Raw genomic sequence first — 12,281 nt, 5'->3', positions numbered from 1 at the left:
TACCACAATTATAATTAGAGAAAGATGTGGTCTTTTCCTACCTCTCTGTCTCCCTCCCCCCTTTTTCCTTGCCCATTTTCTTCAGTGAAGTAAGATTCAGAAAGTAGCAAGCCCCATTTATATAGTTAGTCACTTTGGGTCTAATTAAATCTTCTAAATGTTCATAGGTAGAGAAAAACTGGGGGAAAATATCAGTTTGGTTAATATATTATTATTTTGGGTTTGTTTTTTTTGTGGGACAATGGGGGTTAAGTGACTTGCCCAGGGTCACACAGCTAGTAAGTGTCAAGTGTCTGAGGCCGGATTTGAACTCAGGTACTTCTGAATCCAGGGCCGGTGCTTTATCCACTGCGCCACCTAGCCGCCCCCTGGTTAATACATTATTCAATCAAAAAATCTATTAAAAATTCTCATAAATGTGTAGATAACTACTAGTGCTTAGAACATAGTCTAAAATAAGAATCAAATGAGGCTTGCTCAGTTTTTATCAACTATTTTATAATTTATGTATTTGTGATCAATATTTTCTCAAACCTAGTGGTATTTTTATTTATTAGAAACCTCATCATATGAATGCATATTGCTACCATATTATTAACCTGGTAGTCTGACTAGTATTTGAAGGATAAATTAAATTTAAATTCTTACCCATATTTCTCTGTAATACTTATTTTTCCTCCTTGAACAAGATATTTTGAGTAAATGGAAGGTAATCCGAGAGGAGAAGGAAAAACCTTCTTGCAGAAGGTTGGAATTGAAGTATAAAAGGAAGCCAATGGGGGCAGCTAGGTGGCACAGTGGATAGAGCACTGGCCCTGGAGTCAGGAGTACCTGAGTTCAAATCCAGCCTCAGACACTTGACACTTACTAGCTGTGTGACCCTGGGCAAGTCACTTAACCCCAATTGCCTCACAAAAAAACAAAACTAAAAGGAAGCCAATGAAGTTAAGAGGTAAAAATGGAGAGGAAGAACATTCCAGTTATGGAGGACAGCTAGTGCAAAGACACATAGAGAAAAGATAGAGTGTCTTGGGAAAGGACCAACAAGTAGGAATATTAGCTGAACTATATTAATAGTGTTTGGAGGGGAGTAAAGTATAAGATGACTAGAAAGGTGGAAAGAGGCCAGATTATGTAGGGTTTTCTGTGCCAAATAGAAAATGTTATATTTAGGCCTTAAGTTAATAAGGAGCCATTGGAATTTATTGTCCGTGGGGAGAGGGGACAAGGTTGTGGTATAACATGGTTAGACCAGCAATTTAGGAAATTCATTTTAGCATCTAAATGGAGGATGGATTGGAATAGAAATTTGAGGCTGGAAGCCTGCTTAGGAGTTTATTATAACAGTCTGTGGGGCAGTGGATAAAGTACCAGCTTGGGATCAGGAAGACCTGAGTTCAAATGTATCCTCAGACTTAGCTGTGTGACCTGGACAAGTCACTTAACCCCGTTTGCCTCAGTTTCCTCATCTGTAAAGTGAGCTGGACAAGGAAATGGAAAACCACTTTGGTATCTCTTTCAAGAAGAGCCCAAATAGAGTCATGAAGAGTTGGACATGACTGAAAACAACTCAACAACGGTCTATGCAAGAGATGATGGGAATCTGAACTAGAGTTATGGCTGTGTTAATAGTGAGAAACGTATTACATTGAGAGATGTGAAGGTAGAAATGACAGGATTTGACATTGGCAATTTGACAACACATGGGGTGAGAGTGAGGAGTCAAGGATGACACTGAGGTTATGACTGGGTGACTAGGAGAATGATGTTTGTTTTGATGTATATTTTTCCTGTTATTAGTGATTCGGAAGTTTGGAAGAGAAGATTTGTGGGAAAAGGTGGCACATTCTGTTTTGTACATATTGTGTTTGAGATGCCTTAATCCATTTAAAAATATACAAGAGACAGTTGATATTTTGGGATTGGAGCTCAGGAGAAGAGACCAAGTTTGATATATGCATTTGGGAATCATCTGCATAGAGAAAACTGAACCAGTGGAAGTTCATGATGAGATCACCAAATGTAATAGTAATAGCCAGCATTTATATAGCACTTAAAATTTTGCAAAACACAATATCTCATTTGATGTTCACAACAACTCTGGGAGGTAGGCACTATTATTTTTCTCCATTTTATGGATGGGGAAACCAAGACAGAGATTAACTTACCCAAGGTCATGTAGCTAAATATGTGTCTGGGCCCGGATTTTAAATCAAGTTTTCCTGACTCCAGGTCCAGCACTCTACTCATTGTGTCACCTAGCTCTATCCCAAGCAGTACAGAGAAGAGGATCTAAAACAAAGCCTTGAGGGACACTTAGAGTTAGTGGGGGGATACTTGACACAGCTGCTAAAGTGATCTTGTGCAGTTCCCTGACCATGTCACTCCCTTACTCAATGACTCCTTACTGAATCTAAGATAAAATGTAAACAGTTGGATATTATTCCTCCCAACCTGAGAACCTGCCCTTCCATCCTCATATATTGCTCTCCTTCGCACACTCTATACTCCAGCTAAATTGGTGTATTTGGTGTTCCTTATAGGCATTGCTCCATGTCTCATCTTAATTTTCTTTGTACTGGCTGGTCATCTTGTCCTTACTCCCTCTTAACCTCTGCCTCTTAGAATTCTTTGTTATCTTTAAACTCAGCTAACTTTTTACCTTTTACATAAAACCTCTCTTTAGCCCTTTCCCCCACCCCTTGTATTTATTTTGTACATATTTATATATACTTCTTTTTAATGGGAGTATGTCACTTTTATCTTTGTTTCACCTGGCACAATAGTAGGTGTTTAGTACTTGTTGAATTGAATTGAATCTTTGATGGCTACCACTATTGTTTTTAGAGTAAAATTAAAATTCTCTAGCCTGGCATTTAAGACTCTCTAGATTCAAGTTCCAGTTTACCTAACTCCCACTCTATGCCCTTCATCCCTGTCATGCACAGACAAAATCAGTGCAGCTAGACTCAGAAGGGAAACAATTACTTGGGAAAACACATCTCCATCATATCACTTGTAAAGGTCTGATATCTAAAAATATAGATATAGATATACATATAAATATACAAATACATAAGGCCAAGAAACTTATCCTGAAGGATAAGTGGTTAAAAAGGCTATGAACAAATAGTTCTCAAAGCAAGAATAACAAACCATTTACCATGTGAAATATTATTCCAAATCACTAGTAAATTATCTTATAGATTTAGTGCCATATCAGTCATATTGCCAAAGGGTTTCTTTACAAATTTAGGCAAAATAACAACAAAATTCATCTGTAAGGACAAAAGGTCAAGAATCTCAAAGAAAATGGGAGAGTAAGGGGAAGTGAATGGGAAGAAACATGGCCTAACCTTACTAAATCTAACTATATTGTAATTCAGTAATCATCAAAACTATTAGTACTGGTTTTTAAAACATTGAGAAGCCTGTGAAACAAATGAAGTGCGTAAGACCTAGAATCAATCGAATGTGGTGGCATTGTATTCAATAAACTGACTCTAACAACTAGGGCAAGGACTCAAAATTGACAAAACTGCTGGGGAAAATGAAAGCCACTTGGGATAAATAAGACTTAGAACAACATCTAATACCATAATAATGAATTCCATATGGATACATGACTTAAACCAGAGTCTTGACCTAGGATCCACAGAACTCAGGAGATCTGTAATGTCCATGGAAAGAAAAAATACATCTTTATTTTAATATAATTATTTTTCTTTGTAATTCCCTATATGTTATTTTATGCCTTTAAGCATTCTGGCTTCTGACCTCATCATTCAGCTTCAAAATGACTCTCCAAGATGTCTAGTAATCTCTTAATCATCAAATCTAGTGGCCTTTTCTCAGTGCTTATTCTTCTAAACATTTCTGTAGCCTTGCATACCATCTGTCACTCTCTTCTTGATATTCTCTACTTGAGGTTTTCTTGACACATTTTTTTTTTTTTTTTGGTTCTCCCCCTGCCTTTTGGATCACTCCTCAACCTCCTTTACTGTATCTTCATCCAGGTCATTCCTTATTAACTGTGGATATTCATTCAAGGCTCTGTCTTTTTCCCTCTTCTCTTTTCACTCTATACTATTCACTAAGTGATTCCATCTCCTCCCATAGGTTCAATTATTATCTCCATGCAAATGATTCTCAGATCTCTTTGTCTAGCCCTAACTTCTCCTGACCTTCAGGTCAATATTTTAAACTGGATGTTCCTTAGACATCTTAAACTCAACATGTACAAAACTGAACCTTTTTACCTATTCCCTCTAAACCTCCATTCTTCTTAATGTCCCTTTGTGAAGGGAACCACCACCCTCCCTAGTCACCCAGACTCACAACTAAGTTGTCATTTTCAAATCTTAACTTTGTTCCACCCAATCCATTCTGTTGACAAGGCATGGTTTTACCTCTGTAACATTATTCCTCTGTGGGAAAATACATCCTCTTTCCCCTTTAACATTTGGTTAATTGATTTTATAGCATGTTTGTACCTAGTTGCTTGTGTTGTCTCCCACATTACACTGTGCTCTTTGAGAGTAGGGTCTACCTTTTTGTTTTTCTTTGTATCCCCAGATCTTAGCACAGTGCCTGGCACATAGGCACTTAATACTTTTTTTTGGCTGACTGGCAGTGCCTTTTAAAGCAAATAATTATGAGTTAGGGTAAATAGGCTTTACTAGCTGTAAGAGTCTGTGACACAAAAGAACCCCTTACCTACATAAAAAAGGCCACATAAATTAGAGGAGATAACCTTTTTTATCTATGAATAAGGAAACAGGTCTTAGCCAAATATTTGATAGAGATGATTAAAGGAGGTAAGATGGATAATTTTGATCACATAAATTGATGAAAACCTTTTGCACAAACAAAATCAATACACTTAGAATTAGAAAGGAGACAGTTAACTGGGGGGAAATGTTTATAGCAAATTTCTCTGATATCAGGGTGTGATATACAACATATATAGCTCATAAAAAAATAAGAAGAGCCCTTTCCCTATTAGATAAGTGGTCAGAGGCAGTTGTCAAAAGAAAAAAGGCCAAGCTATCAATAAACACATTAAAATAATATAAATTACCAATAAATAGGAAAAAACAAATTGTCATCTCTGAAATTTTACCTCATACCTACCAGAATAGCAAAGCTGAAAAAATGGAAAATGATAATTGTTGGAGGGGCTATTCAAGGATAGGCAACATTAATTGTATTTATTTTTTTGTTACATTTTAAGTTCCAAACTGTCTTCCTCCCTCCCCACCCTATTTGAAGGCCACCATTTGATAGAGATTTATAAATATATGTAAAGCCATTCTATGCATACTTCTATTTATTAGTCTTTCTCTGGTGGAGGAACAACATCTTGTAGGTCCTTTGTAGTTGAATTGAGTATTTGTAATGCTCAAAATAACTTGGTCATTTACAATTATTCTTTGATCAATATTGCTGTTATTGTATACATTGTTCTCTTGGATCTGCTCTTTTCACTTTTCATGATCTTTTTGCAAGTCTTTCTTGTTTTTCTAAATCAACCATCTCGTCATTTCCTATAGCACAATAGTATTTCATTATAATCATATACCACAATTTGTTTAACCATTCCCAAATTGATGGAAATCCCCTCAATTTCCAGTTCTTTACCACCACAAAGAGAACTGCTGTAAATATTTTAGAACATATAGGTTCTTTTTTTCCCTGATTATCTTGAGACATGGTCAAACTCTTATAAGCAGTTTAGAAGTAACACCCCACAACCCCAAATCACCAAACCCTGCTAGCCTTTGATTCATCAATACCACTACTAGGCATATACCACAAAGAGATTACTTTAGTGACAATCATATAAGTTAAAATTATGTATACAAAAATGGAATGAATGCACAAAGATCATTGAAAGAGGCTTAGGAAGGAGGAGTAATAGAGTTGTTGTGGCTACTTTTTTTTGGTTTTTGAAGAGGCAATTGGAGTTTAAGTGACTTGCCCAGGGTCACACAACTAGTAAGTGTTAAGTGTCAGGCTGGATTTGAACTCAGGTCCTCCTGACTCCAGGGCCAGTGCTCTATCCACTGCACCACCTACCTGCCTCAAAAGTCATTTTTAAAATGAAAATAATTGGTTTTTAATAGTTAAAAGCCATATTCATAACCAACTTTTTTTTTAAGTTTATGTATGTATTTATTTATTTATTTTGGTGACACAATTGGGGTTAAGTGACTTGCCCAGGATCACACAGCTAAGCGCCTGAGGCTGGATTTGAACTCAGGTACTCCTGATTGCAGGGCCAGTGCTCTATCCACTGTGCCACCTAGCTGCCCTCATAACTAACTTTTTTTTTTTTTGGTGAGGGAATTGTGGTTAAGTGACTTGCCCAGGGTCACACAGCTAGTAAGTGTTAAGTGTCTGAGGTCTGAACTCAGGTACTCCTGACTCCAGGACTGGTTCTCTATCCACTGTGCCACCTAGCTGCCCCACCTAACTTCTTAAGAGAATAATAGGAATACAGATTGTTACCCAAGGTCACACTGTGAAATGAGGGTACTAGAAAGGCAGAATCCATTTCTCCTAGTTGTTAATACATTGTTTTTTGTTTTGTTTTTCTGTCAAACATCGTTGCATTCCTAATATTATTGAATCAGTTCTTATTATACTTCCTTGTTTTGTCTTGGGCTTTTCAGGAGGCTTTGAAAAAAATTCCAGCTCCTCATTGGACACAATGCTTCCTCTTTTCATGCCTGGCCCATCTTTATGGCTACTGTAGTACCACATTCAAATATTATTCATTGCTATTTAAAACCAGAGTTGTTGGCAGATAGAGATATCTGATTTCATGAGAAGAAAAAAGAAATGTTTGAATAAAGATTTATAGTCAGTGAGCCAAGAATGTTCACATGTGTCTGTGTATGTTTCATATCATTTAGCTAAATTGCAGCGCTCAGGTAATATGGTGTCCTCTAAAATAACTTTTTGTTTTTATTAAGCACTTACTCCATATACATTGTCTTTATAGATCTTGTTGGAGACCCAGAGAAGTTTCCAAAATTCCTCCCCTTAAGAAGCTTAGGGTTGTAAGATACACAGTTAATAATAAAGAGGTAAGATTTCAGTATCAAGCTTCACAAGGTGTAGGATCTGATTAATTCCTAAAATGAATGGCATAGACAGTGGATGCTCTAGGATTTCAGAGGCTCTTGGTTCACATTGTAGTATTTGGAGACAGAAAGGCAACCCATTTTCACTGAAAGAATATTAGACTAGAAGTCGAGACACTATCCCAGTAGTCTGTGTGCCTCTCAATATCAGAATTATTGGACCAGAAATAAGTGCTTTTATTTTCTTAATCTGTTATCCTGAGAATCTTTACGACCTTATGGGTTGTTAATGTGGTCTCTTTAATACATTATTTGGTAGCTACAGTTGCCTCTCTGAGAGTCAAGATCTTTCTGATTTTAGTCCTGAATCTGTCTTTAACTGTCTGTTTAACCTTTGTCCCTCTGGGCCTCAATTGGACTAGATAATCTCAAAGCCTTTTTGCAGTTCTAAAATTATATTTTCCTGAATTGGTACAGTTTGAACTGAGTTAAAAAAAAAATTATGAACAGGGAGGAATTCCACAGTGCAGTTGCAGTCTAATTTGTAGTTAGTCAGTTCTCAACTTTTGTTGGGGTAATGTTCCTAGCAAAAGGTGAGAAAATTAAAAAAGCAAATGTTGACACATTGAATATTACGTTCCTGTGGCCACCAAAAATTGTGTCTTTCACTAGAGATTGCTGAAAATACACTCTTCTGGATACAGTTCTTTATAACAAGACATTCTGAAAAATGTACACTTTTCCTAACAAAGTAACCACGAAATAACCCATAAAATGCAATACACAAAATAAAATTGGTAACATGCGAAACATTTCTTCTCGCTAGTAATTCCCTAGAATTTACCTTTTGTGCAAATGTCTCAATTAAAATAACATTTCAGACATTAACTTTTCATAACATTAAATCTACAGTATCATAAATACTGTGTAGCAAATGAAATTCTTAAAACTAAAACATTTAACCTAAATCTGATCTTCTACTGTTTCAGGTGGTGGTGGGAGGGTGTTGTACTCTTTACTATACTGCTACTCTAAACCTCTTTCCTTGGCTGTCCTCCGAAAACTAAGGGAAAAGTGCTGAGACTAGTGAGTTCTTTGTTATCATTTTAGAGCCCAAAAGACTTACACTATGATTTGGGTGCATAATTGCAATATAGAACTTCAGGTTTTAAAGTCAAACAATAAAAATATGCAACAAATGCATGGGAACTTTACAGTAGTAGGTGAACAAGACCAGTGAAACGCCTGGAAGGATACCACCCGCTCCACAAACCCGCTCTCATTGTGTGTGGTTGCCAATGCAAAAAAGTAAAAATGAGGTTACTAATAAAATCACATGAATGCATGAAGCTGTCAAAGTTAAACATGGAAATGTTGAGGATTGACTTCTGAAAAAGGGTTTATGGGAAAAGGTCAGAAGGGGGAGACAAAATTTTGTCACTAGTTTGTTAAATTTAATATATGTTTAAAATGTACATAACAAGTTCATGGGCTCATATGTAATCTTGTTTATATATTAAAATATACTTTTGGCTGATAAGATAATAATTATTAGCTGAAGGTAGACAGTCCTTTTAGATATGCATTGTCACTGATGATAATTACTTTATTTCTTATTGACAGGTGGTTGTAACTATAACAAAGTATTAACAAGTTTAAAATAAATTAAAGGTTGAGACAAATGCATTTACACGAGTATAACATTGGCACCTTCTCTACAGTTTATAGGCTTGAAGAGTTGGCCAGTGCACTGAGAGGCTAAGAGATTGACCTGAGGTGCCATACCCAGTATGTATCAGGCAGGACTATCAAAGGCTGGCTGACTATCCCACTATTCTATGCTGCCTCTTTAAACCAGAATTATTAGGTGAAAATAAGTGCTTTTCACTTGATTTCTGAGGCTAGATTCTAAACTCAGGCTTTTCTTACTCCAGGTCCACTGTTCTATCCATTTTAATATGCTTCCCCATCCCCAGTTATCTTCTGAAAAGTCGTATAAGGCACATTGGATCCAGGAGGGTCATGACCAGGCTTGTGACTGTGGCCAAAATGGAATGGGGGAAAGAAGGGCCAGATTGAGCTATTAATGTTTCTTGTTGAAGGGGAGAGGAATAAGAGGGGTGCACCAAACTGAAACAATCCCTTTATCCTACTTACCTACCTCTGGTGGAATGCTGTGGAAGGATACAGAAGAGGTGAAAACATGGATGAAGCATGCATAGGATGGAGCTTTTGTAAAGGTGTTTTGTTTTGTTTTTGTTTTTAAGCTCTGCTTACATGTACTTCACAAACCATTGGAGGCCCTCTTCTCTTACTGGTTAAGTTAAAATAATTGTGATTAGATTCACCATGATGTCATGGCAGTTGATTTATAGAGTTAATGTAACTTATTACAGGAAATTTTTTTTTAATTTTTGCATTTTATGCAAAAATAGAGATTTCTTTGTTTTGATTATAATTTTTGGAGAAACTTTGAATTTAACTTACATTTTGGTTCTTGTTACAGATTTCAACTGCCTTTGAATGCTACTGTAGGTATGGAGAAGATTGAAGAACATTTTGCAAATCTGTCCATTGCTAGACGTTCTGCAGTGACTAAAGAGCCCACATACCTCCTTGACATAGACATTTCAAAAAATATACAGGAAGAAAATGGATGCATAGTAGCGGTTTCGTGTTCCAATGGATCAATTAGACTATATAATAATGAGACATTAAGTTTGCTAAGGAAATTTAATGGACAGCCTGGACTCCTTAAAGGAGTCAGATTAGCAAATTCCAGTTCCCATGTATTTTCAGCATGCACAGACGGCACTATAAAATGTTGGGATATACGCTTATCTGGCGAAACACCAGTCCAGGTGTTTAAGGGTTATCCTTCCAATGTTTTCATCAGTTTTGATATTAATTGTAATGATCATATAATTTGTGCTGGCACTGAAAAAGTTGGTGATGATACTTTGATGGTATTCTGGGATGCAAGAATGAGTTCTCAAAATACATGCCCTGTTAAAGCCCCATTAGGTGTTTATTCAGAGACACACAGTGATGATATAACCCAGGTGTGTTTTCATCCTGACAACCCTAACATGATAGTATCAGGATCAACTGATGGACTTGTGAATGTTTTTGATATAAGCATTGACAATGAAGAAGATGCCCTGATTGCAACTTGTAACTCTGGTTCATCAGTAAGTTCTGTTGGTTGGTCAGGGAAAGAATACAGGCAGATTTATTGTATGACACACGATGAAGGATTTTGTTGGTGGGATCTTTCCAATTTAGATACTGATCAACCAGTCACAAGTTTGAATATCCAGGATGTCAGAGAAGTAATTAATGTGCAAGATGGAAATCTGGATTATTTGGTTGGTGGGTTATACCATGAAAAAACAGACCAACTGTTGGTTGTTGGAGGAACAAATACAGGAATTATTCACTTAATAAACTGTGGCTCTTCAGGATTGACATACATGAGAAGCCTTGAAAGAGGGCATTCTGCCACGGTTCGTTCCTTCTGTTGGAGTATGCAGGATGATGCTTTACTAACTGGTGGAGAGGATGCACAACTGTTACTTTGGAAACGTGGAGCTACTGAAAAGACTCTTGCAAAGAAGGATAACATGAAAATAGCTTCCTCTGTGCAGAAACGTGTTAGAGTTCACAGCAATGATTCTTACAAAAGTAAGAAAAAGCATAGTTGTTAAAATTGCTTGTGATCTTGGTTGGTCATATTTCAATTAATTAACTCTTTCTGCATATAGTTTTCTACTATATATTATAGCCTTCATGTGCAAATGGTCCAAATAAACTTTTTGAAGTAGAGAAAATTTGATTTAGATAGAGCTTGAAATGTCATAAAATGAAACACTTTTGAATTCAAAAGAACAATCTGAATATAATTTTTAAAAACTTACCATTGTTAAATTGATAGATGATATATTTTAAAATTAATTTTAATTTTAAAAGCAAGCCTATTCTTGAGCTAAGAATCTAATGACACTTTTATTGACTTGTCTCTATATTTAGGATTTTTCAAAGCAAAGGCTTTTTTTTCCTTAACATATCAACTTTTTGTTTTTAGCCTTGAATTAAATTATGCATTTGGAAGCTATTGCTTAATATACATATTTTGGTTTATATTATTTACATAGTTATGTGCAACAATCTAAATAGAATTAATTTTTTTAAATGGTCAATATGTATCTTTAAAAATGAATAAAATATCTAAAGTAATTATTTGAATTTTAAATAAAAAATGATAGCTTCAGGGTTGATGGCGAGAAGATGACTGGGGTGAGGGAAATAGGTGGCTAAAAGGAATAGGAAGCATACATAGTTGTTGTAGTGGAGCTACCGAGTAACAGTGGGCTAAGGGAAGTTCACAATCACCATTGAGGATGGTTCTGTCCAGGCATGAGTTCCAAAGCAGAGTATATAATTCTTGTAAACTTTATCTCATAAAAAAGTAATTTGGGTCCATAATAATAGTTTTTGAAATGGAAATTTAATAGAATTAGATCTGGAAGTGACCTTAGAGATCATCTAGTACAACTTCTATTATTTTACACATGAGGGAACTGAGGCATCGGAAAGCTTAGAGACTTAACCCTAGATTAGGTGGTAAGTGGTGGAGCAAAGATTTGAACCTTTATCTGACTCAAAACCTAGTGCTCTTTCATTGTACCATGCTACTCTTAATCCAGCCTATGCCTGAACAATAATACTTTCTATAACATGGATGACAAGTTGTCACCTATCCTTTGCTTGAAAGGAAACTTCTCCATATAGGTCATTCTACTTCTTAGCTCTGTTAGGAAGACCTTTTTTCCTGACGTAAAGGAAATTTACCTCTTTGCAATTTGAATCCATTGCACTTGGGTTCTGGCCTCTAGAACCACATTTTCAATTGTTTTGTTCATGTCTGACACTTTGCAACCTCTTTGGGGGGTTTTCTTGCAAGGCAGAGATACTGGAATAGTTTACTATTTCCTTCTCTAGCTCATTTTACATATAAGGAAACTGAGACAAACAGGGTTAAATTAAGTGACTTGCCCGGGGCACAGCTAGTTAATGTCTAAGGCCAAATTTTATTTATTTATTTATTTATTTATTTATTGGCGGGGCAATGAGGGTTAAGTGACTTGCCCAGGGTCACATAGCTAGTAAGTGCCAAGTATCTGAGGCCGGATT

The 12,281-nt window shown here is 36.2% G+C and overlaps 1 protein-coding gene across 2 annotated transcripts in view; it reads left to right on the top strand.

Moving 5' to 3' along the window:
- WDR89 (WD repeat domain 89) overlaps window positions 1-12,056 on the top strand; it is a 30,812-nt gene extending 18,756 nt beyond the window's left edge. For both annotated transcript variants that reach the window (XM_043990195.1, XM_043990196.1), the window contains one exon: window positions 9,595-12,056. In XM_043990195.1, coding sequence (XP_043846130.1) covers window positions 9,626-10,795 — 1,170 coding nt within the window. In that variant the 5' untranslated portion in view covers window positions 9,595-9,625 and the 3' untranslated portion in view covers window positions 10,796-12,056. The remainder of the gene's footprint in view (window positions 1-9,594) is intronic.
- Window positions 12,057-12,281: the final 225 nt, after the last annotated feature.

Source organism: Dromiciops gliroides, chromosome 2, assembly GCF_019393635.1.
Source record: "Dromiciops gliroides isolate mDroGli1 chromosome 2, mDroGli1.pri, whole genome shotgun sequence".
Taxonomy (NCBI): Eukaryota; Metazoa; Chordata; class Mammalia; order Microbiotheria; family Microbiotheriidae; genus Dromiciops; species Dromiciops gliroides.
The sequence above is the reverse complement of the archived record's forward strand: the minus strand, read 5'-3'. Positions and strand labels throughout refer to the sequence as shown.